Consider the following 24,630-nt stretch of genomic DNA (forward strand, 5'->3'; position numbering starts at 1 on the left):
CCCTGCAGTGGCCTCCCCATGCAGGGAGGACCCCGTTCCTCACCAGAAAGCTGTTGTCCTTGGGGTTGGTAGCCAGGCTGAGGCCGAGGCGCATGTTGTCCTTCCGCTCGGAGACATTGGAGAGCGTTACCCGTCCTTCGGAAAGAGGATGCAGTTAGGGAGAGCCGCCGGGCAGGGATGCCAGCCGCCCAGCCCATGTCCCCGTGTTGCTCCCCAGCATCTCTGGAGCAAGAGGAAACCCAGCCGAACGCTGGAGGAGAGCCATCTCGGTGTGCTTACACCGCAGACTTGGTGCTTTTGCTTCTTTTTTGGAAGCAGTTGTCAAGGTAAGAATTGGTTTTTTTCTTAGATGCCACAACCAACACAGAGAAACGTCTTCTAGGGAATCAGACTGTGAGTCAGAGCCAGCATCTCTTACGCAGTCAGCCTTTAGGAAGAAACCCCTCTGAGCAGCTCCAGCTTCTTGCTGTTGGGTCAGCAGTGGCGGGGTTATCTCTGAGCATTGCTTTTGTTTCCCAAGTCTCAGCCCAGGACCCAGGACCAGCCCCCAGGGCAGTCCTGTCTTTTGGTTAATGCTAATATTGTTAAGCTGTGACACAAGCGCTGCCTAACCCAGCCATTCCTCCACTGCAGGGGCCAAGGCAGCTCCCCGTGACCCAAGGCTCCCCCTTTGCTGTTTTGCCTGGGAAACAAACTGAGAAGGAGGAAATTGGGCAATTAATGGTAAAACTGGGGGGGTGGTTTCGTTGTCTTTGGCCTTTGGAAGTTTGTTACTGAGGTTTAAACCAAGGGGAGGCTCAGAAACCAAGATCCAGAACCCAGAGCTTGAGGGAGCTCAGCCCGACACTGAGCAGCCTCCAGCAACCCCTCGCTTCATCCCTGCGGAGCAGCCGGCTGCAGCCCTGGCTCTCACCTAAGCTCGCTCCGACCCGCTCTCTGTACGCACGCTGCAGCAAATCCAGACAAAAAGGGGCTTCAGCCCACGTTATAAATCTTCCAGGATCCCGACTGCAGATGCTGACACCCCGCTGCCCTGCTCTGGTACCCGGGTATGCTGCACCTTGCAGCCGCGGCTCTGTGCTGGGGAGCAGGATGCTCCCCGCCAGCTCGTGCATCCATTGCCTGCTTGGCATGGGAAGAGCAGGGTAGAGCCCGGGTCCCATGTCAGATCGTGCTTCTCCACGCTATGGTCATCTCTGCTGCACGCTCGCTGTCAGCTTGGCATCTCCCCGGGGCAGCTCAGCATCTGGTTTTACTCAAATGGCCTCAGTGGATTGTGCTAACTAGACAAGTTAATTGGGAAAAAAACCAAAATAGGATGTGCTCATGGAACCGACCTTTTCATTCAAGACTCATTTCCAATGGAAAAAAGATTGCTTTTTAGCAAGATTCAAATTTACACACATAGAAGATTTATTTTGTTGAAGAATCTTGATGTTCTCATAGAAATAGAAAAAAAAAAAAGGAAAAAAGAAAACAATGTTTAAAACCCCAAAAGATTTGGAGCCATCATAGAATCTTAGAATGGTTTGGGTGGGCAGGGACCTCCCAGCCCATCCAGTGCCACCCCTGCCACGGGCAGGGACACCCTCCACTAGCCCAGCTTGCCCAAAGCCCCATCCAACCTGGCCTTGAACACTGCCAGGGAGCCAGGGGCAGCCACAGCTTCTCTGGGCACCCTGTGCCAGGGCCTCAGCACCCTCACAGGGAAGGATTTCTGCCTCACATCCCATCTCCATCTCCCCTCCTGCAGCTTCAGGCCATTCCCCTTGGCCTGTCACTCCCTGCCCTTGGCACCAGCCCCTCTCCAGCTTTCCTGGAGCCCCTGCAGGGACTGGAAGGGGCTCTAAGGTCTCCCCGCAGCCTTCTCTTCTCCAGGCTGAACCACCCCAACTCTCTCAGCCTGTCTCCATAGCAGAGGTGCTCCAGCAGAATCCCCTCCCTCGACCTGCTGGTCACGCTGCTGGTGATGCAGCCCAGGACACGGGTGGCTTTCTGGGCTGCCAGTGCACACTGCTGGCTCATGCTGAGCTTCTCATCCCCCAACATCCCCAAGTCCTTCTCCTCAGGGCTGCTCTCCATCCATTCTCCGCCCAGCCTGTAGTTGTGCTTGGATTGCAATCAATCAAATATTGCAGATGATCCAAAGTTCCTCCTCGCTTATCAGCTCTGGTAGAAACTCAGGATAGTTCAGATTCATAATGATGAAAAATAAAGTGAGAACAGCTGCTCCAGCTGCTCCAGTGTTAAAAAATCCCAGACCTTGCCCCCAAACCCCAGCGATACTTCTCAGGACCATGAGAAAGTCCCTGTTCTCATGTTCCCCACTGAGATAGGGACATGCCCATCCAGTGTCCCACTTTGGGCAGCAAAGGGGACTTGTCCTCCCTGTGCCTTGCATGTCCCAATACCACGATACTGTTGGCATGGTTGGTGCTGGACCAGCCCAAGAAACCCAGAGAAAGAGCTCGCTATCTCCATCCAGTGAGATGGGATTGGGATGTCTGCAGGACCGGAGCACCCCCAGGGTCTCTCCTCCTGTGACAACACTGATGGGACCCAGGGGTGGTGGGGCTGGGTGATAATTCCCCAAATACCAAAGCCGCGGGGGCAGGATGGATGCTGGGAGCAAAACTTGCCTGTGCCCAGGGAACCTGCCGTGGTGGGCACGTCATCCGAGCATCCCCCGGAGAGGGAATACAGACACCGCCATGTGCAGTCACGTATTTGCTAATGGGACCGTTATCCACTGATAAGTTTATCCTGATCATTTAATACTGCTTTAAGCTATATTAAATAAATAACTTTTAAACTTTATTCTGATTTGCTTGATTTAACCCTAACAATGCTTAAAGCTCAGCACCAGGAGTAAATTGAACACCTGAAATAATTCCTTATCTAAAAATCCTCCTAAAACACGCAACCCTCACACTTTTGGGTAACGTGACAGGGTGCAGCTTTACAGACGAAAGCAGTGATAAAAAGCGCCATGTTAAAAACGCCCAGCTCCCCTCGCTGCCCCACAAGCGTGCAATACCTAGGTTGAGTTTGGTGCAGTTGCTGTGGGTGTCGCTGGTCACCGGGCACTTGTAGACATCTCCCGTCTTCTGCTGGCCGTTGGTTTCGTAGGGAGCTCCCACCACCAGCCTGCAGGAAAGAGGGATCCGTCAGCGTCCAGGGGCTGGATGGGAGGCGTGGGAACAAACCCACAGGCAATGCCGGAGGGGAACACCCCCTGCCCCGGGAAAAAGGATTCCCCAGCCCAAGTCCCCGACTCGTGGTTCAGGAGGTGTCAGGAGAGGGTCCCTTGCTGGGGGGGGGACGCCGTCGTTCCCCTGATCTGACTCGGTGCAAACAGCAAAAGCACTATTTCGACTTCCCCTCCCCACAACAGCAGGCAGCAATAAGCCGGGACAATGACTCAGTGCTGCTCGGAAGCAATGCCCATCAGACGCAACGGGGGCGAACAAATGTCTGGCAGCAACTGAGGTCTGCAAAACCATCTGGGAGTGCGGGGAGGAGCGGGGGACCCCCATCACCACCATGCCAGCACCAGAATCAAAATCCTCAGCATCCATCTGAGGTCCCATGGTGGGCACGGCTGTCCCCGGGGAGGGGGAAATGGAGGTGTCCCTTCCCACCGCTGCTTCAGGTAGGAACTTTTTTGTGCCAGGATTGTCTTCAGGACACGGATGTGTAGGAAGGAGTTCCGCCTGGTGATCCCCAAAGGAATAGCAAGGAGCTGGTCTAGCAGTAACAGCAACTCACACTGGGATCTGTGGGGAATTTCCCCCACTGAAAAGGTGAAAAATTTTGCTCCGACGTGGGGTTGCTCCCTTACGAGCAGCCCGGAGCGGTGCATTTGGATCCCCAGCTCAGCGGCGCGTGAGGATGTTAGGCATCTATCTGTTCTTGGAATTCAGAGGAGCTGATAAAAACACATGCACCCACCAAGGGTGCAGGCCACAAGTTGGGATGTATCTGGGACATTGCAAGCATTTTTCTCACTTTTTCTTGTGGACTTGACCAGAATAGTACAAAACAGCAAACCAAAGGAGGAGGAGAACAGGACCTGAGGAATGTGGCCATTCCTTCCAGGCTAGTTCAAAAATACCCCGAACCACGAGTTATTGGCGTCTTCTGCTCCCAATGTGTTAGCCCCAAAATAAATCTGCTCCTTTGCTTTTTTTGCTTTCAAAATCTTACCGGTGGATGCAACCGTCTGAGTCTGGATGGTCAGATAAACAGGACTTCTCCTGTTCTGTGCCACCCTACCCAGCAGCTGGCAAAGCGACCGTCCCCGGCACAGATGTTCCCTGTTAGACCAGAAATGGTCGTTTTTTAAAAAAATGCTGCTTCTACAAAAAAACTAAACACGCATCTTTTATTCTTTTTTATTCTTTTATTCCACCACTATAAAACGGAATTGCTCACCAACTTAAAAGCTCCAAAATCTGAGCAGCATTTAAGGATTCTCATGGAAATACTTCCTGTCTTACAGCTTCTTTGCTAACAAGGAGATTAATTAGGGGAAAATAATAACCATCTGGAACTGCCCTCAATAGCATCCAGAAGCTCAGGGAAATCTGGCACTTTCTCCCTGACCTGTACAAGGTGTTTGCTCCTGTCCCTCTGTCTCTGCCGTGGTATCGATGCCTGTTTGGTCGTGGTCAGAGAGGGGAGGAAGGTGGAAGATGGGGGAAAAAGAGAAAAAGACCTCAGAGAAGAAAAGAAACAAAGGTTGAGACACCTCAGAAGACGATGTTCTCATTTTTAAATTCTTTATTGCAATAGAAGAATTTAACATCGACGGGATTTAACATGAACTTCTCAGAGCAGCTCCACCTTGATGTCCCCCCCGCCTTGATTACCTCCCACAGCAGGAAAATCCCAGCTGAGACTTTCCCATTAATTAATATTCCCATATAAATACTATCACACTACCCATTAATAAATATTCCCCAACACCAGCGGTTATTAGGTTGAGGCATCTCTTCCAAACACGAGGCGATGACGAGGGCACACCACCCACTCCCCCCGTTCCCCAGCCCTACGTCAGGGCTGGAAGCTCCAAGCAAGCCCAAATATTTGCAGACGCTGCCATGAATGCAAAGGGGTTGCGAAGCTCATGAAAACAGAATTTTTGTCTCCCAAAGACAATGGCATTGTTTTCCCTTTTCGGTTAAATTTAAATGATTAATTAGCTGAAGCTGTCAAATTCTTATGGAAACTTGGCAGCTGGGGGAAAAGGCTTTTCCAGCTGTTTGAAAGGTGCTGGTTGGAGGGATGCTGCAAGCATTCCCCAGCGTCGGCTGTCAGAGATGCTGCTCTACTCACCACCTCGCAGGTTGCTTACAAACCTCTTCCTTTACTTTGTGGTTTGTAAACCTGTGCTTTAAATGGTTTTTTTCCTAAAAAAAAAAAAAAAAAAAAGTCCCATCCCCAATCCCCCAAATCCCACATCCCTCAAATCCAATTGGAGCATCCTGTCGCAGCAGGGACCCATCCCTTGCTCCATCCTGGCTTTCCCCCTCCCCACGCACCCTTGGGTCACCCCAAATCTTCCTGGAGGGTTGCAATTCCCCCCCACCCCAGCCACAGCCTGATGCGAAACCAGCAAAGCCCTCTGCAAAGAGCGAAGCGGCAGGCCCTTGCGTCATGGCTTGGCTAATAAATGGAGCTTTAAAAGAAAATAAGAACCAAACAAGCCTGCCCTCGCCTTCCTTTTCATGCGCTCCTTATGGGGAAAACAAAAGCAAAAAAAGAAAAAAAAAAAAAGGATTAAATGGGAAAAGCGCAGACTGCTCAGAGCAACATGTCTGAGGAGATATTTTCAACTTTCATCCTGGGGAAAAAAAAAAAACAAAAAAAAAGGAGAACCAGGCTGTTGGTGGAAATACCCGAGGAGCCTCTGCTCTGCCTGGCGGTGAGGGGAGTGGAAACCCAATTTCTGTTTTGCAAGCAAATCACCCATGCTCGCTCCCGCTTCCCGGTGCTCTGCCTGGGCTGGGGATGGGACGGCTGTGTCCGTGGCTGCCGGGCCAGTCTCACAGCAAATATTAAAATGATGTGTCAAGCTCAATTTGCATTTTTTTGCACCGTTTTCAATTATTTCATTACACGTGCACATGAGCTGCGTGCGCAGCACAACAGGGCAACGTAAAACCCGAACAGTGTCTAAACCACTTAGAGTCACAGCAGCTCAGTGCTTATTGAATTATTGGGGTTTTTTCTTTCCCTTAGTCAAAACATCATCTGGTGAAATTCCCTGTCTCACGGACATTAATTATGCCAGTTATCTTGCTACGGAACCCAATAAATTACGTTTGGCTGGAGTGCACCTCCTGAAAAAACCCCCATCCCTGATTTGAAGGCATCGGGCGACGGAGGAGCCAGCATTTCCCTGGGAAATTTGTGGCAGAGTTCAGTGCTTAAAAGCTCGTGGCCGTTCGGGTGTCCCTGCAGGCTGCTGCGCTGAGCCGGAGGGACGTGCCCGTCCCCAGCGTCCCCTCCCGGAGGAGCGTGCCACCACCCTCAAACCACCTCCGACAGTCCTGGGTCTGGTTCTACTTCATTTATTTCACCCCTATTAATCTTCATTTATTATTCTCTATGATTTTTTAATTTCTGCCTATTGCCCCTAAAGTGCTGCTGGCCTTTACCTGCACTTTTTCTGTATTTACCAGCATCTTTGGACAGAGCTGAGCCCCTCGCCCCGTACACACGATGATCCCACACCCCAGAGACCCCTCAGCCTTTTTGCATCCAGCAAATTCCTGACTTTTTAAGGGAATAACCCCCACCCCGACCCGGCACAGCAGGCTCCCTGGGTGCATCGCGGAGAGGTTGCGAAGCTCTTTTTGAGCCTCAAGATATTTTGATTAAATGGAAAGAAATCAGGAAAGGAAGGTATGTGTAGCTGGTGATCTGGGAATGCAAGGATTAGGGAGGAATGGAGAAGCAACTATGCTTTTCACAGGATTTTTCAATCAATGGGACACTTAATCTCCTGCAAGGCAAATTCACTTGCACTTAATTTATTCAAGATGGAACTGGATGAAGAAGTGATTAAGGAGGTTCAGGAAAGGGAGAGTTCAGCTGTGGAAAACTTTAAATGGGATCGGGGCTCCTTGGAGGGAGTGTGACAGAGGAATGGACTTTGAAATGTTTTTCTCCACGTTGGCAACGGTGGAAAAAAATACCTAGCGGGAGTCCAAGGAGAGGCAGAAATGGCAGAGGAGTCAAAGAGATGGCGGCACAGGAGGATGCGGGACCTGAAAATGAGTCCTTAGCCCGACAGCAGCTTTCTGCATGGCCCCTAGCAAATCATTTTGTCAATCCGTGGGGATTTTTTTCCATCTTTAGATACAAGATAGCTCTGCCGAAGAGCACGGGCAATGCAGGACAGCTCTGCTGACGGTGAGGATCCCGTCGCCTGGCATGGGCAGCGATGGACAGGCTGCCGCTCCGGCCAGTTCTGCTCACCACGAGCAGAGAAAACTCTTGTGTCGGTGACCAAGGGCCACCACGAAAACACGCCTGGGACAAACATCTGCAGTGGAGCAACCTCCCACATGGTCTCACAGAGGGAGTTTGAGTTGGTGGCTATTGCATTATTAAGCCCAGATCCATCCCTTAGCACCGCCCAAAGCCTGGGGAGGTGCGGCTGAGCTATCAGGAGACGATGCGTGGATATTTTTGTCTCTCTACGGAGCAGTCCCATGGGCCAGGCAGCCGGCGAGGGAGCTTGGGGGGTCTGGGAGAGGAGCGCAGGCTGGCAGCGAGAAGAGCCGTTGGGTCAGCAGCATTCCCAGCGGAGGCATCACAGCCTCCCTGTGCTCCCCGTATCACCCCAATTAATAACCAACCTACTAACGACAGAGCAGTTGCAGTGCTGCATCCCCGCATTTGGTGAGTTTCAGGAGATTTCTCTCCCGAGATGTAGCGCATCCTTGCTTTGAGGTTTGGGTCCCACCGATCCTGCAGGGTCCAGTGCAGGGAGCGGAGGTGACCAGGACCAGACCCAGACCCGCTCCCTGTCCTCTCCTGCTCCCCACCGGGAGCATCCGCAGGCACCGACATGCACAAGCACCCTTGCTTGTTGGTTTTTTTTAAAGGCTGATCAATGTTTTCTCTGCTTTATAACAAACCCTCTCATTGCAAAACGAAACATAAACACGACTGTAATTTAACCAGCTGTTCCGCGCGCCGGGTCGAGCCGGGAATGGATGCTCCTAATTACACAGCCCGTTCCCACAGCGCGTCTGCAAACCCCTCCCGTGTCCGGGCAGCACCCGGCAGGCCATCTCCCCCCACGCCGAGCGGCCACGTCACAGGAACAGCCCCGTGGGGACCCAGCGCCGGGACACGGAGGCACTCAGGGTCCGAGCCCCGCGCGCTGCTGCAGCAATTACGCAGCCATCGCAGTAAGCAAAATTACCGGCGTTCTCCTTAAAATAGCAGATGACGGGCGTGTTGCAAAACATGTCTGAGGAACTCACAGAATATTGTGGTCAGCGGTAATGATACTTTCTTATTTTTCCTGGTGTAATTTTTTCCCTTTTACTTAGGGATATTGTAATAAAGAGGTGTTTACAGGCGAGGCCCGTCAGTGATTCTTGGCCTGGCTGCGGGTTTCCACTGCGGCGTTTGGAGTTGCTGGTCGGTGCTGTCTGTAGGCTGCACGTGTCCATCCTGCGATCTCTGGCTCTCTTCTGGAGGTTTCCAAAGCAAACCCTGATCCGTGACTCCGGCTCGCATTAGGTGCCTCTTGCTTTCCCCAGTCACCCATTATCACCAGCTAATGGTGCTCAGGGGGCTCCCCCACCCACGCATTTCTGTGTTGGAGGCACCATCGGGTCACCGGCTCCAACATCACAGCTCCATCCATCTGCCCTTCAGCGTTCTGAGACCAGGGCACCGAGCCCCCAGCCCTAAATAATGAAGATGTGATTGTAAAGGCCTTTTTAGGGGTGAATAATACGGGATGGGAAGGAGCAAGACCCCTTTCCTCCATAGTGATCGTCACAAATGAGGCTATAGATATTTTTCAGCACATGTAATCTGATGGCACAGGCAGGAGTTGGTGTCCATCCACCTCCAGCCTCCCCCGGTCTCACCACCGGAGGGGTGCCGGGGTCTTAGGGCTGCAACTGAATGCTAATGCGGTGAAGATGCTTTAAAAACACCGAGGGGACAAATTTCCTCTTTACATCAAGAGCCTGGCTGCCAAAGTTCGTGCTTGATGGGCTGCTTCTGTTTCTTCTTAAAAATCCTGGTGCACCTCAGAGGGGGAAGCCCTGTGTGTCACAGCAAGCCAAGGTATGTTAGGGAGTGCTGCTCTTCCTGCAGCGGTTTGGAAAACCCTGGGTAAACCCACAGGGTTGGAGAAGGGGAAATTTTCAGGCTGTCGAGGTGAGGAAGGTGAGATGGAGATGCTGGGGTAGCTGGGAGCCCAGAAGCTGCGGGACGGCTGCTCTCTGCCCACCAGATTTGTCGGGTGGCCCAAACGCCTGTTTCTGTGTGTGCCTCCCGTTGGGTCCCTTGCAGAAAAAAAATACCAAGTGCAGTTTTGCTTTTTTGCTGGACAGGGTGGCAGACCTTTTCCTTCCTCTTTCAGCCTGCCACCAGCCAAGAAGAGTGTCAACTGAGTGCTGCTGACGCAGACTGGGTTTGTCTGCAAGGGGACGTCTGCCTTTGAGCCCCTCTGTTCAGCAAATCCTACAGTGAGTAACACGAGACCACATCTATTTTTCCGATTAGACCAAATGCTTTCTAAAAAAAAAAAGAAAATAACAAAAAAAAAAAAATGAAAGGGTCTAACTGGCTGATGCAAACCGACCCCAGCATCTGTGACAACCGTGCTGCTTTATGCCAAGGAAGACTTGCCCCAGGGATGTCAGATGTCCCGTGTCCTTCAAGGTGCCCTGCGAAGGTGTCAGGCAGGGGCAGACAAACCCACAGAGCAGCCCCAAAGAGCCCAGCGATGCTAAGAACAGAGCCTATGCGGTTTTCTGGAGAAAAGATCCCATGCGTGCTAAAAAGGGGACAATCTTTGAACACAGGAGATGGGGTGGGCTGCTACAGCATCCCGCACCCTGCGGCCGGCCCGTGCCTGCAGCCCCGGCGTGGTGGGAGGGAGAGGTGGGAGCAGACATTATCCCCGCGCCGGAGGAATGCTTTGCAGTTATGTACCCTTTCACCAAAATAATCCGAGCGCTCGGGTACCAGCCAAACCACAGGAGAATTACAGCCAAGAAAGCCTCTCACAGTAGTAGGGAAATAGCAAACCCTTTAACTGTTTTTCCAGATCAGCACAATTATAACTTTAAATCCACCGAGCAGATTTTTCTCTCTTCTCCCTCCTCCTTTTCCCTTTGGCCGCACTCAGACTGGAAACGTCATGTCTGTGCCTGGAGCAGCCGTGGGGATGGGGGCTCGGGGCTGCCCCCCCTCCAGGCACCCTCGGAAGGGGCAGTGAGTCCTAGGGTGCTCACAAGGACGAGCGCTTGCTGAGGGCGGTGGGGAGCTGTGCACAGGGGGGGTTTAAGGGGGCCAAACCCTGCACCGAGACTTCACAGCACCCCTTTGCTGCAAAGCGGGGTCGGGACAGCACGGACACAAGCTCAGGAGCGAGGGGGCAGCTCGAGAGCTCTCTCGAGCATCCAGCACCCCAAATGGCAGACCCGCAGCCCCTGAAGCCCGTGCGGGACCCACTCCCCAGCCATGCCACCTTGCCAGCAGCATCAGCAAAGCCCTGGCCTCAGCCAGCTTGGGAATGCTATATTTATTTTTACGGCTTCTGAAGGCTAATGGATGTTTATTCCCAGGGTTTTGCTTCCACAGCCAGTTCTTCTCAAGCTTCATTTTTTGCATAGCTGGAAACTTTCAATCCACAGACACAAGCCGGCGCGGGGCAGCAGTCCCAGTGCTCGCTGCGTGGAGCATCACGGCTGCTGCCATCTGCCCCGTGGGGGCACAGCCTGCCCCCCCGGACCCCTTTCCCTCTCCTGCTTCTGCATTGGGGTGTCTGGTGGCAACGGAAAGCTGAGGGCAGCGGTTGGCATGTCCTCCCATGCACGTGTGGGAGGAGGGAATGGGTCCTTTGGTCCTTCCTTAGGGGTGCCACAGCTCCTGCTCATGGGATGATGGGCAGCAATCAGGAAAGGCAATCGGGAGAGGGGAGATGAAAGGTGGAGGGAACTTTTTTTCCCTTTTTTTTTTTGGTTTTTTATACCTGATTTTGAACCTCTAAGAATATTTTATCCCCAAACTCAAGGCAATTCCAATTTGTGTTTGCCACAAACATCCATGTGCAGCATGAGGAGAGCGCACATGGGGATGGAAGCTTCCATACTTGAAGGACGTACGTCCCGTGTGCATTTGGGGAAACTCTTTTCATTTTTGGACACGCATATTTTACTCAAATAATACCATCCACAGCAACAAACCTGCCCAGACTTATGCAATTCACACCTTAAATGCCCTCAAAATGGCATGAACCAAAGTATCACTTGGTGCAGAGGAACAGCTCCAAGCCAAGTCACCCCTTTGGGTCAACACCACAATTGTCTCTACCCTTACAGTAACTCCCTCTCCTACCAAAACTCCTACCAGGCCACCTTACCCCAAGCACAGCAGCACAGGGAGCTCCCATTTCTCCTAGGTTTCACCCAAGATACCCAGCCCTGGGGACTGGGGATGCTCAGTCCCCGTGACGCTGAGCACTGCCTGCACCAGGAACGCTCCAGGGCTGGTCAGCCGCCGCCTGACTGCCGCTGTACGAAGCTGCATTGCACGTTAGGATGAGTTTCAGTAGCCTGTTGTCATTTTTTCCATTCACATACTTGGAGAAGGCCCTTGGGTTGCACCTCCAGCTTAATGAAAAAGGGAGAGAAGGTGTTGAGAAGGAGGTCTGAAAGCCGCTCGCTGCTCGGGAAGATGATGGTGAGCAGAAAAAAGCCACCCCACAAACCGATGAGCTTTTTGAGCAGTATACATCCAAGTGTTTTTTTTCCCCTGGAGTTTAATAATCTGAATTCTTTCCTCCCAGATTTTCCACTATCAGGGTTGCAGTTACAGCCCCTATGTGCAAATGATCTGGCTCCCTCCCCGAAAGGTTAGAAAAAGGGAAACAGTCACAACTAAAAATATACCTAGAGAATATTATATATGTTTGTATACACTCAAATATGCCTCTACACAGACATATATATATAAAAATATATATATAAAAGCTGCTTGGAAACCCTTCTAAAACCATCCCCACTAGCCAAAAGCAGCATTAAAAAGCTCAGACTGAAGGATAGGTGCCAAAGTCCTCAGATTCCACATTTGGTATTTGGCAGCCAGGTCTCTGCACGTTGTTATAACCATCGTTCCTATACGAACTACGCTTCTGAGATAAACATTTAGTTTCTCTGAATCCATTTCAGTGGATTTTGTTGAACTCCTCTGGGATGGTATTGAAGGATGCTCATCTGGCTTCTGCCTTACCAGCAGCTGGGGTTTCATCTTAGCATCTCCATTTCTTCTGCCTCCTGCCAGCTCCTGGGGTTGGCCGGGGCTCGGCACAATTATTAGCTTGCTCTCTCTTTATGTCCTTGGTTTATGCTATAGATGTTTTATTGGTTCAGTCATTTATCCTTTAACCAGAGTGAGTCATGGTGGCTTCATTTTTTAACTGTGTACACATATTTAATAGACATTTTATACTACATAATTGCATATTCAAATACATGCTGTATTTATGTATATACATACACTCATTCTGTGCAGAGAACATCCAGTTTTTTTCATACAGAGGAGAAAACTACATCTGTGTCCTGCCTGATGTTGGCAAAAGTGATGTAAGAAGGGCCAAAACAAGCCAGAGCTGGTCTGCACCAGTGTCCTGCTGGAAGAGGAGGCAAAATCTTCCCTTCGCTGGTCCCCAGGGAAGCCAGCCCTTGACCACCCCATCAGTGATGGTGGCAGCTTGAAGGCATGACAGAAAAAGCATAAAGCCCCCAAAACAGCACGGGAATTGCAGTCCCTCTGCCAGGGTGCAGTCAGGGTAACACCTAAACCAGTATCTATAGCTACAATTGGGTTGAAAATATTAAAAAAAAAAAAAAGGGTGTTTTCCACCAATCTCTGCAGGGTCTCTCCCTCACTGCTCACTTTGGGCAGAAATCTCTGCAGATCAGCGAAACCAGCCCACGCAGACCCTGAACATCCCACGGCTTAGCTACTGCTGCTGGCCCCACCTGGGAGGGGGCATTGTACGGGACCCCTCATAAATGCCTTGGCCAGGACCTCTGCAAGATGGGCCAGGCTCGGCCACATCCATGCCCTGCATCTCCTGCCCAGGAGTGGGTGAGGAGGGTCCTTCCTCGGGAGCAAGGCTCAGCTGTGGTCCCAGGAGGGTTTCCCACCACCGGCACCTATGGACGTCATTTTGTCATTTGAGGAGCACGGTGGCACACGAGCACCTTAGAGCAAGGCATCTGTGTGCCATTTGCACCCGGTTACACTGCTGTCCTCCACGGGGACATTTTTTGTCATGTTAGGATAAAATGAAATATGGAAAAGGGATATTCTCCAGAAGCAGAGTCAAGAAGGAATGTGATGGCAAGGACACTTAGTTCCTGCTCTGTATCTGCTTCAGAGAACTGGGATCTCTGAACAGCCCTTCCTAGGCTTAGCCCTGACCTGGCAGACACCTCTGCAGAATGGGAGCCTCTTGCAGGGGCCAGTGCAAATACCACCAAATTTTTGGTGTTTTGGATCAACTCCCAATAGAAAATATTTCACAGCAGAGGTCTGTGCAAACAAAGAGCTCGTATGCTCTGAAGCATCAGATCGGCCATCCTGGAGAGCAAGGTCTCCATCCCACCATCTCAGACATGACTGGGCCCTGCCCAGGAGCAGGTGAGGGATGGAGACACCAGGCTGGGCTGACATTCCCTTAGAAATTAAGCGCATGGTGCTGCCCAGATATGCTCTAGCATCACCTGGGGAGAGAAGAGGATGGAAGACTTCATGCCAAGTGGAGCATTGTCACCCATTAAGGTCAGCTGTCCCCACCCAAGTCTTGAGCAGGGGGCACTGCAGGAATTTGCTTTATTTACTGGAACTACTTGACAGCCATGTTTATGCCGTGCTCCGCTGGCTTTGGGCGTGAGCAGTTGTGCTGTCTGCATGCCCAAAATTCATTATCCCCCAAACCCAGCATTTATTTGGGTAAATATCCACATTGTCAAGCAAAGAAAGGGTGGAGGGCGGTGTCCCATGCCAACGTTTCTGGCTTCTGGTTTGTTAAGTGTAAGCTGGCTGATCGGGAAGCGGTCCCATAGCTCAGGTTCATGGGCAGCGAGGATGAAAAGGACCCTGAGAGACCACCTGCTCCCCGATACGAACCCAGGCAGGGTCAGCTCTAGGAGAAAGGTCCCCAACTGCTGCGTGCAATCCTGCTCATGGACCTCGGGGATGTCCCCCTGTGAGGATGCTCTGGTACCTGGCACGGTCACACTTCTGGGGAGACTCAGCCCAGCCCCAAACAGCCCCACGCTCGGTCTTGAGCTGAAGCAGTGGAGCAGCTCACCACCACCATGTAAATGTGAGTCTCTGAACTTCAGAGGGGATACTGAGTGTTAAAAATACCTGCTCAGGACCCATCGCTGCAGTGGGGCAGAGGTGGCTTCACAGGCTGCACCCCAGGCAACCCCCTCCCTTCCCAGCCCATCCCAGAGCACATGCTCCCAGCGGAAAGCTGAACCTTATCCCTCCATTCAAAGCTTTATAAATATTAACTCTGGTCTCTGCTGGATGGCGGAAGGACACAGGGACCCGGACAGTGAAAACGTCAGCACAGATTTAATTGCTAACGTCTCCCCGGGATGCAGCTGGGAGCACCAGAGCCTGGATGGTTCCCGCAGCCCTGATGCAGCACGGGGGTCACAGCATCAGCATCACGCCATTAACGGGGGGCACAGTACCATTTGGGAAAAGTACACAATCCTTGCAGGAAAACAGGGCCTGGAGCCAGCGGAAAAGCTCGTTGCAGAGTGCCTGGCCCCGGCCGTCCATTAAACAGAAGGGAAGCGGCGAGCAGGGAGGTCTCAGGCCATGCTGACGGCAGCTGGGGAGACTGAGGTTAAAGCCAAACCTCCTTGCTCCTCCTTGCAGCGAAACGTTGGCTCGGCTTGAGGACACAGGGCAGGGTCTGGCCCTGCACCCCTCGCCAGCACCAGCAAAGATCACACAAAGGCAGCACAGGTCTGAAATTTGAATTTCAGGGATATCCATCTGCATTAATTACATGTTTGCTTGCTGCCTTAAGCCTGGGTGTTGTCCACCCATCAGTCAAACCCTTCAGCTCCACAGTAATAGAGTTGCAAGGAATTTAGTGGGCTTTGGAGGTGCCCACATCATGCCAGCATCCAGATGTGTTTCTGGAGAGCACCAAGGGTCTCCACCATCATCTGTGCAGGATCCCCCAGCGGGGATCAGCCCTGGCAAGGAGCAAAACTTGCTGTGAAACCCAAAACCCAAGCAAAGCCCATCCGAGTCTCATCTTGCACTCCTGACAGACGCAGGCAGGTCTGAGCACTTCTGCAGACCACAGCTCTTTGGTGGAAACTATATAAAATGGGGTGGCCTCAATCCAAAACCCAGATGGGTTTCCAGCAAGCGTCGGAGGCCGAGGGGCCCAAGGAAACCATGAACCTGCCTGGAGCAAAGCCCCACACGTGGCACCTGCCACTCTGCAGGAGCCAGAGCACAGCACCTTCCACACACACAAACCTATCAAATACAAAACATGCTGTTATCCCCCCACATAAAACTCCTCTTTTTGAAAGGAAGAGGGTTTCTCTGCTCTATTTTGCCCAGGCTGGCTTGGCATCAGCATCACCAAGAGCAAACTTGGTTTCCCTTGGAGCTGGAGTACTTCCCACCCCAAACTTGTGGTCAGATGGAGCAGGAGGAGGTATTCAGTCTTTTGGATAGATTGCTTTAGATCCCCTCCTCTTCAAAGCCCGGCACGGAGCTGACTTACCATTTCTTTCCCCCAATGTCATGCTGCTGCACCGTGTAGCCAAAATACGCTTCCTTAGAGCCAGCTATGATTTTGGGCCTCTTGGTGTCAATGTTGAAGGTGTCACTGAACCCTAGGGACAGAAGAGAAGGATCCCATCAGCCAGGGTGCTGAGATGGTAGGAGAAAACACTTTTTTACTGTGGTCAGACACTGCACAAGAGGTTGTGCAGCCTCCACCCATGGAGATATTCAAATCCCAACTAGATACAGCCCTGGAGAACCCGCTCCAGGTGACCAGGCTTGAGCAGGGCTTAGACTGGATGATACCCAGAGGCACCTCTAACCTCAACTATCCTTGGAATGCTGCTCCACCAAAATGCACAACATGCCCCAGGAGGCTCCAAGGCAAGACAGGGGTGGGTTTACACCATCACAGCAGCTCTGTGGCACAGCATTCCCACAGCCAGCCACAACGGACGGGAGGCTGCAAGACCCAAAGCACACGATCACAACCTCCACCTCCCAGCACCGCACTCCCAGGGAGCAGCCAGCCCTGGGGCCGCAGCTTTAAGCAGTTTCATTTAGGTTTTAGATGCCCCAGCTGCACAAGCCCTGGAGAGCAGGTCCCTTCCCCAGCCCACCTGCAAAGGGGCTTCACCCCGGCATGCACCAACGTGCTCCTCGGAGCCTCTGAGCTGGCGCCCACCACTGCTACCAAAGCAAAAGTGTGTTTCTGGTTTATAATAAAGGAAAAAGCATTTTTTCCTCTAGGCCACTGTAAGGATGAATCAGCTGAAGCCTGGGCTGCCAGGGTGGGCATGGGGAGGGGAGAGGAGTGCATCCTCCTCCCCTCTGACATCTCCTCAAGCCTCCTGTGATGGGTGATGCTGCTCTGCAACACTTTGCTCCTCCAGCTGTGGAGCAGCAGCTCCTCGTGGTGGAGATGGCCACCACCATGTCCCCATGCACCCCAGTAGGGACCATGAGCTGGGGGTATATAGGAAATGCATGCCCATGCCAGATATGCCTGGTCTGCAGCCCGTCAGCCATCTCAGCTGTCTCCATGGGCCACCTCCTGATGTTCCCGAGGGTTTTGCAGTACCAAAGAGCCAAAGTTGGGATTCACTTTTCCTGTCCAAGTGAAAGCCGGTGCCGCTGGGGATTTGCTGGGGAGAAGCGGCTCTGGAGGGGGATGTCCCCAAGGATGAATGCTTAGACCCAGACAGGGTGATTTTGGGGCTTAGACCTCTCCCAAAGGCTGCTCTGGAGGAAGCCCCTTCCCACAGGACAGTGGGAGCAGGATCCCTGGTCACTGCACCCCAGCTCCGGGGAGCCTGGTGCTCCCAGCCTGCACAGGTCAACCTTCAAGAACAATTTGCTTGCCAAGGAGCAAATCTTGGGGGATTGGTCTGGCAGCTCCTCCCTCTGCCAGGAGCCAGACCCAGCAGCAGGGTGTGCAGACAGGGGCATCAAGTGAGTCTCCCCAGGACTGGGGTGTTTCAGGGCTGCTGGAGATGCCCCTTTGCCTATCCATGGGTGCAGGAGCTGCCCTGCATTGCACCCACAGCCCCCTCCCCGGTGCATTCAATGGAGAAAAGACCACCCCTGGGCAGCAGGGAAGAGCACTCCCCATGCTGAGGGGCTCCAGCACCGCATTGCCTCTATTACTGGTGGCTGCAGAACACTGCAGCCACCCATGTCCCGTGGTCCATGTCCCATAGCCAGCAGGTATGAGCCCACATAGTGCCGATCTTTATCCGGAGACATACACTTCGGCTCAAGCCAGCATCACGTTCAAACCCTCCATGAGTGCAAATACTGCACAGCTTCTATGGGGAGGTGGTTTTATTTTATGATATTATTTTCCTCGTGGATTTGCTTAAGCATAGAGGGGCATAGCCAGGAGCAACTGCATGGGAAACGGTGCTACAGGGAAGGACATACAATAGCCAGGATATCCCAGCTCTTTGTTTGCCTTCAGGCAGAAAGTAGCTGCGGTTGCAAATAAAAGATCCTGGCGTTCCTATAAGGATGGCTTTAAAAGCAGCGGAGGGATCACGTTTGGTATTTATAGGGGTATAAAAGGGTTGTCAACGGGAGAGGTTGGGAATGCCGCTTTCCAGGCAGAAAAATTCAGGATGGAAAGTGGTTTTATAGGTAGGAATGTCAGGGATAAACCTGATTTTTTTGCAGTCATAGGAACAAATCTGCAACGTTGGCTCTGTAAGCAGAGAACCACAGAGTCTGGCCAAGGAGAGCTGAGGTAAGGAGCTTTAAAATCCTACAAAAAGAAATTCTAGAAAGCAGGGAGAAAAAAAAGGAGACGGGGGGGATGAGAGCCAGCATATTTTGTGGTAGATTGACCTTATTTAACATTACAAAACAAATTAAAACCTCCTCTGAGTTAACCATTACCCAGTGGAGAACCAGAGGCCAGGACTGGCCATCAAGAGAGGTGATGGGCAAGGGGGGGAGGTCGTGGGGAGCTGGGAGCACCCCAGGGTGTCATATCACTGTCACCAGTGAGATGGGGTGAAACCCCAGACCTGCCTGCAAGAGGGGTGTCTTTTTTTTGGGAGGGGTTTTGTTTCAAGCAAGGTTCAATTACAGGTAATGCAGAGGCATCTTCATCACTTGGGTGCAGAGCAAGAGATGGGTTTTTGTCTGATTTTTTTGCATTCAGCAGAGTTTCTCTGTTTTTTGCACTGCAGAGCCCCAAGCAGAGGTTTTTGGGGAGCAAGAATGCTAGGACAAATTGGGGACCCCCATCCCGTGGCTACTTGCTTTAGGACCCCACTGTGCAGCTGTAGCTCCCCCCAAAGCCAGCCAGGCTGGTTGTGGAAAGCAACATAAACCCCTAAATAAATAGCACGGATGCTTCTCTAAGTGCAAAGGTCTCTGAACCTGGAAAAGCGCTGCCAGCGCTCACCGTGCCGGAGCATCCTGCTTGTGACAGGTAGCAGGGACCGGGGGAGGCGATGGGGCTGGAAAAACAACATGATCTGGAAGAAAGTTTCCAGGCACTGCATGGCAGAGGGGAGGAATTTCAGAAAGCCGACAGATGTGGGTGCATTCGAGGCAGAAAGAAAAAAAAAAAATAATTGGAGACTATTTAAACTGGCTCAAACTAATGGGAGCTTTTAGAGATGTTGTCAAGGAGATTTAGCAACCCGAAGAACCAAGTCTCATTTTCTTGTCAGGAGTGACATCACTGTCATAAATAAGTGACCAAAAGCCACATGTTTTGCTTGCGATGCTGCCAAGGCAGGAAGCCTCAAATACCTCCTTTCTGAACTGGAGCTTCTGTCGAGTCCAAACTTTTGATTCTTGTCAGGTCAAATATTGAAAAGAAAAAAAATAAAACACATTTGGGAAACAATACTGGGAATAAAAGCCACCTTTCCTGCCAAAAAGAATAAAAATAAGTCCTCCCTGTAAGGGAAACCTCCAGGAGGGGGATGCTCTCGGGGCCTCAGCACCATCCTCCTGCCCATACCTCTGCCCGTGCTTCCTGCCTGCATCCTTAGGGCAGGCAACGGGATTCACGGCTGGCAAAGGGACTCTGGGAAGGTGCTTGCTGTGATGTCCTGAGGCTGCTTCTGCTGCTGTGAGAGGTTTGGGGCTTTAGCTCGCTGCCTTTGCTCCAAACCTTTACAGTTTAAGAAGACCTAAGCTGGGCAGCAGAGCTGCCAGAAGAATTTCCTAAATTTTTTTTTGACTGTGGGGGAAATGCACTCAGGTTTTTTGACTGCATCGTGCAAACCCAGCCTGTTTCACTGGCCTCCAGCACTTTCAGAGCTCGGGACAGTTTCTGGAGTGAGGCCGAGGTGACACGGGACAGTGACATGGGGGAGGAGAAGCATCTCAAAGGCTGCAGCTGAGTCCGGCCCATGGGAACCTATGTCCGCATCCGCACGGGCTCTTCTGCCAAATTCCCCAGGGCAAAGGCAGCTTGCCTGCTGCCAGGCTGCTGTGGGTCCCCAGGGGCAGCACGGAAGAAGGTACGGGGTTTGGGGGCACTACAGAAAAAGGGCATGAACGGGACATGAGAAGAGCATGCGCCGCGCCGGGCTCTTGCTCTCTTGCAGGGATGAGCGAGCTGTGAGCTGGAGGAGCCCAGGAGCGTGTGGTGGGGGGAAAGCTCACATCTGCCAAAAACCTGGAGCATGCCGGGGTCAAGCAGCTCGGTCTGGCACTTTGAAAATCGCCTTGCTGTTCTCGCTGCCGCTTCCTCTTTCATTGCTCGAGCCCATGCAGGAGAGGTGACTTCTGCGATGGGGCAGTGGGTCCGTGGACCTGGCATCGCCGCTGTGACCCCTGCATCCTCAGCATCCCCGGTGCTGGGCTGGGCTCCTGTGACCCCATCCCCACCACCACAAGGGCTTTGGTGGCATCAGATGCTCCTCTGCAACCCATCTGCCACGCACATTACTTTTTCTTTTCTTAGGATTGGCTTAACTAGAAAATGTTTAACTCCAGGGCCCAAGAAGGAGCAGGGTGGGCCACGTGTCCCTGTTTCCCTCTAGCTTTAATTCCTACCAAGAGCTCTTTGCTGAAGGAGATGCTGAAAACACCAAATTCCTCTCCAGGTTGCTACCTCAAAGCCAGCGTTTGTCATCAGCTATTAGGAAACAACCCGGGGTTTGGTGGCTGCTGCAGCGGTGGATGGGGAGCCAGGGAATACTGAGGATGAACAGAGGATCAGTCATCGCCGGCTCGTGTGTTGTAACATTCCTGGTTACCCACAAAATCTCTGACAAACAGCCCTGGGGCGTTAGCTACGCAAGTACCTTGTGCTTCTAAAATTCCAGTTTTCTGGCCCCCCAAAAACTGGGGAGGAGATGTTTGACGGCTTTAGGAGCAGAGGCTACATTTCACAGCCCTAAGGAACATGTTAATTATTCATTTGCAGCGCATTCGTTAGCGATAACGCAAATGGCGTCAGGAATAAATAGCGGCAGGTCTCTGACCGCCCCTTTCCCGGGGAGACACCAGGAAAGCGATAGGTTGTAGGGGGCATGAGGAGGTCGGCTTCTCAGAGCCCCATGCACCTCGTGGGGGGGTGTTTAATGGACCTTCCCTGGCCAAATCTTGTCCAGTGGATGGACAACTGGTAGGTGGGGAGGTTGGGGTCCCACTCAACCCCACTGTTGGGGCTGTGCAGCCACCCAAAGTTAAGTACCCACCATCAAAGCTTGGAGTGGAGAATCCCTTGGAAACCCATCAGGACAATTCCAAACATGCCCCATGGAGCAAGCACAATGGTTTTACCATTTGGTGACCCTTTAGAGAGGGAAGAAGATGACTACCTTGTCTGGAAAACCAAACCAGCAAAGGGAAACAGATGCATGGTCTGATGCAAGGGAAGGTATCGCATCTCAGCGCATCCTCCCTGGATCTTTCTGGAAGTCACAGCTTCTCAGCCAGCGCATGGTGGCAGCGAGCAACAGGGTGGCAACCTTTGGTGGCAGTGGATGGCCCCGTTGCTCACTGCCACTGTCCGCTGGCTGGGAAGCTGCGACTCAACTTCCAGAAGCACCAGAGATGCCACGGAGCCTCCGGGGACCCCCAGCCCATGGGACGATGCAAGAGCCAGGACAGAGCCCACGTGCAGGAGGTTCCGCCGGGACCGCTGGAGGGAGTGGGGAGGGGAGTTTCCCTCGAGCAAAGCACCACTGAAGCATGGTTTGCATGCGAGGGCACGCACCAGGACAGGCAGCGCTGCCCGCACGGCGAAGGGACCATTCCCAAGGATGCACGTCCCAGCCTGGCACCCTCAGCTCTGCTCAGCTCGGCTCAGCTCGGCTCAGCTTAGCGCCCTGGGGGGGTCCCGCACATCGCACAAACTTTTAGTCCAGATGGCAAAACACCAGCATTAGCCCTCAGCAAAATATATTGACTGGTAGCCACAACGCATCCCATCCTGGTCCGGAGACCACCATGGAGCGCTGGAAGCATTAACCCTTCCCGCCGGCACACAGCTCTCACGTTCGTTGCAGCAGCGCTGCCATCACCAACCACTCCAGGCACAGAAACACCCGTGGGCAGAAACACCAGTGGGCTGACACCCCTCTGGGCAGAAATTGCTCGCGTGGAGGATTTCTGTTCAGCCTGAGGCGTAGACACCCCATCCCCCAACTATGTTCTGTGATAACCATCATATCGCTACGAGCAGAATCTCCTTAAGGGGGATTTCACCCCACGGACTCGGTCGCCCATGGCCAGTGCCGTGCCGCTGTCTCTGTGCCGGAGCGATTGGCCCCGGCAGCTCCACGCAGGCAGCCCCGTGCCCCGCCACGCTCACCGCCGCCATGCAAGGCGCGCACACATGTTCCCTATTAAGCAAAGAAAGGCAGCTCTGCTGCGGCTTGCTTTAAAGGATCGAGCAACTGTGCAATTAGAAAGGGGAAAAACATAAGAGAAGTAAAAAAAAAAAAAAAACCAAACGCCAGAAAAACCTAGCATGCTTTTCCATCGGGATGTTTAGAAATGTTTGCAGCGGCAGAAGCGGTGCAGGCTGGTGGGGAGGGTGAGCTGGTGGCAGTGCTGCTGGCAGCGGGGAGAAGCTCTGTTCTTCCCCGTTGCAGCACCGAGCGGTCCCAGCCTGGCTGCTCCGAGCCCGGGCTGCGTGCGGGAGGATGCCAGATGTAATTGCAGTAAAAATGACCGCAGCCGGGGAGACTCCTTCTGCAAGAAGCGAGCCCGAGCACGCCAGCAAGGGGCCAGCAAGAAGCATAAACGCCCCCCTCCTGCCTCAGCCCCCGGCAGGGCTCGTCCCGCACCCACTGAGCCAAATGGGGGAAAGCTGCAGGCTCGTGTCCTGAAAGGAAACGCTTGCCTAAAACCTCTCTTAAGTTATTTATCCCCAAGCAGTTTTCTTTTGTGCACCCCCTTCATGTGCAACAGGACAAGCCACCTGTGGGTGACAAAAGTTAACTCTAGGTAAAAGGGTCTGGCTTTATTTTTTGGGGGGGGCTTTGGTTTCCCCTGCTGTCTGATGCTTCATAAAAATGCTCGCTAATCCCACCCCAACTGCAGCCCAGCCGAGGAGGGGGGCCGGGAGGATGCCGTGCTGCCCACCCGCCTGCCCGCTCGTTCCTGGGAGCCCATCAAAGCTCTCCATCCCTTTCAACTCCCCTTCACCCGTCTGGAAGGCGCCCGCCTCGCTCCCTCCCTCCTGTTCCCGGGAAGACTTTTCCAACAGCCTTATTAACCCTGGGCTTTCTCCAGCACCTTTCCCAAGTAAGCAAAAGTTATTCCTGGTTGCTTTCCCCTCGCCTGGGGAATGGGAGTGGGTGCAGGAGGGGTAGCAGGCGCTTACCGGGCAGGAGACAGAGGGAGCAGGCGAGGAGCATCCCGCTGGGGAGGTCCATGGGAACGCCGGCTGCCCTGCTCCCCGGCCCCGAGCATCCGCGGGAGGCAGCCAGCCAGACTGGTAGCCTCGCTCGCAGAGCCCTTTCCTTATCCCCAGCCTTTCCCGGCTCCCTGACAGAAGGAGAGCATTGGGAGGGAGTGGGAGGGACGAGCGAAACTTGTAGGAGGTACAGCAGGAGAGGACGGGAGAGGGGACAGCCTTCGCACGGCTGCAGCACCCTTTAGAGATCGGCTTCCCAGCAGGGCCGCGATGGCTGGAAACTTCAACCCCACCGCAACACCCTGGTCTTCTCCCTGTGGCACCCCACTGGGGTCCCCTGGGGTCCCCTTGCCCCGATGGGGGCTTGGCAATGGAAGGTCTGCACGGGGTCGGTCGCTGATGGTTGTGGGGTGCCACCTCTGCTGGGTGTCACCTCCATTCAGGTGCCACGTCTGCTTGGATGCCACCTCCAGCCTCCTCCACTCGGGTGCCACTTCTGCTCAGATGCCACCTCTGCTCAGGTACCACCTCTGCTCGGGCACTACCTCCACTCAGATGTCACCTAAGCTTGGGGGCTACGTCTGCTCAGATGCCACCTCCAGCTGGGTTCCACCTCCGCTCAGGTGCCACCTCTGCACAGATGCCACCCTCGGGGTGGAAGAGAGCAGGGCCAGGGTACATGGCTCCGAGGAGGCTGCTGTGATGCTGCAGGGCACCACGCAGTGCTGGGGCACCTGGTCACACCATTTCGTTTCCCCAGCACCTACCCAGACTTGAGCACATCTGCGCTGGCACGGGCACCCAGGAGAGCCCGGCAGGGACACAAACAGGGAAGGACCTGTTCTTCCTCACTGCTGGGGCTGTCCCTGGGCACGACCGGGCACTCCCGCTGTGCACAGCCCCCGGGCCAGTATCCCCAGTGTCCCCCCAGCAGGCACTGCTGCCCTTTAGGGCCCCGTCACCTCTGGGCTGGACTGAACAGCCCCAAACACCGAAGCACAGCAGCATCCCCAGGGTGGGATTTTCCCCCTCCATCCTCTTCCTCCCTGGGCTGGGGACACCCTTTGGAGGAGGCACCCAGGAGGCAGCTCCAGCAGGAGCTCAGCTCCGACTGTGGCGAGGCTTTGGGGCTGTGTCGTGGTTTAACCTGGCTGGATGATGATGATGATGATAATAATAGAATATACAAAACAAGGGATGCACAGCCCAATTGCTCAGCAGCTTAAGCCAATACCCAGCTAGTTCTTGAGCCAACT

The 24,630-nt window shown here is 53.3% G+C and overlaps 1 protein-coding gene across 4 annotated transcripts in view; it reads right to left on the reverse strand.

The window, feature by feature from the left end:
- Positions 1-23,507, reverse strand: part of ITGA11 (integrin subunit alpha 11) — a 51,549-nt gene extending 28,042 nt beyond the window's left edge. For all 4 annotated transcript variants that reach the window (XM_054836349.1, XM_054836348.1, XM_054836350.1 and 1 more), the window contains exons 1-4: positions 23,342-23,507; positions 16,040-16,151; positions 3,038-3,147; positions 44-135 (exon numbers count right to left, since the gene is read on the reverse strand). In XM_054836349.1, coding sequence (XP_054692324.1) covers positions 44-135; positions 3,038-3,147; positions 16,040-16,151; positions 23,342-23,393 — 366 coding nt within the window. In that variant the 5' untranslated portion in view covers positions 23,394-23,507. The remainder of the gene's footprint in view (positions 1-43; positions 136-3,037; positions 3,148-16,039; positions 16,152-23,341) is intronic.
- Positions 23,508-24,630: the final 1,123 nt, after the last annotated feature.

Source organism: Grus americana, chromosome 10, assembly GCF_028858705.1.
Source record: "Grus americana isolate bGruAme1 chromosome 10, bGruAme1.mat, whole genome shotgun sequence".
Taxonomy (NCBI): domain Eukaryota; kingdom Metazoa; phylum Chordata; class Aves; order Gruiformes; family Gruidae; genus Grus; species Grus americana.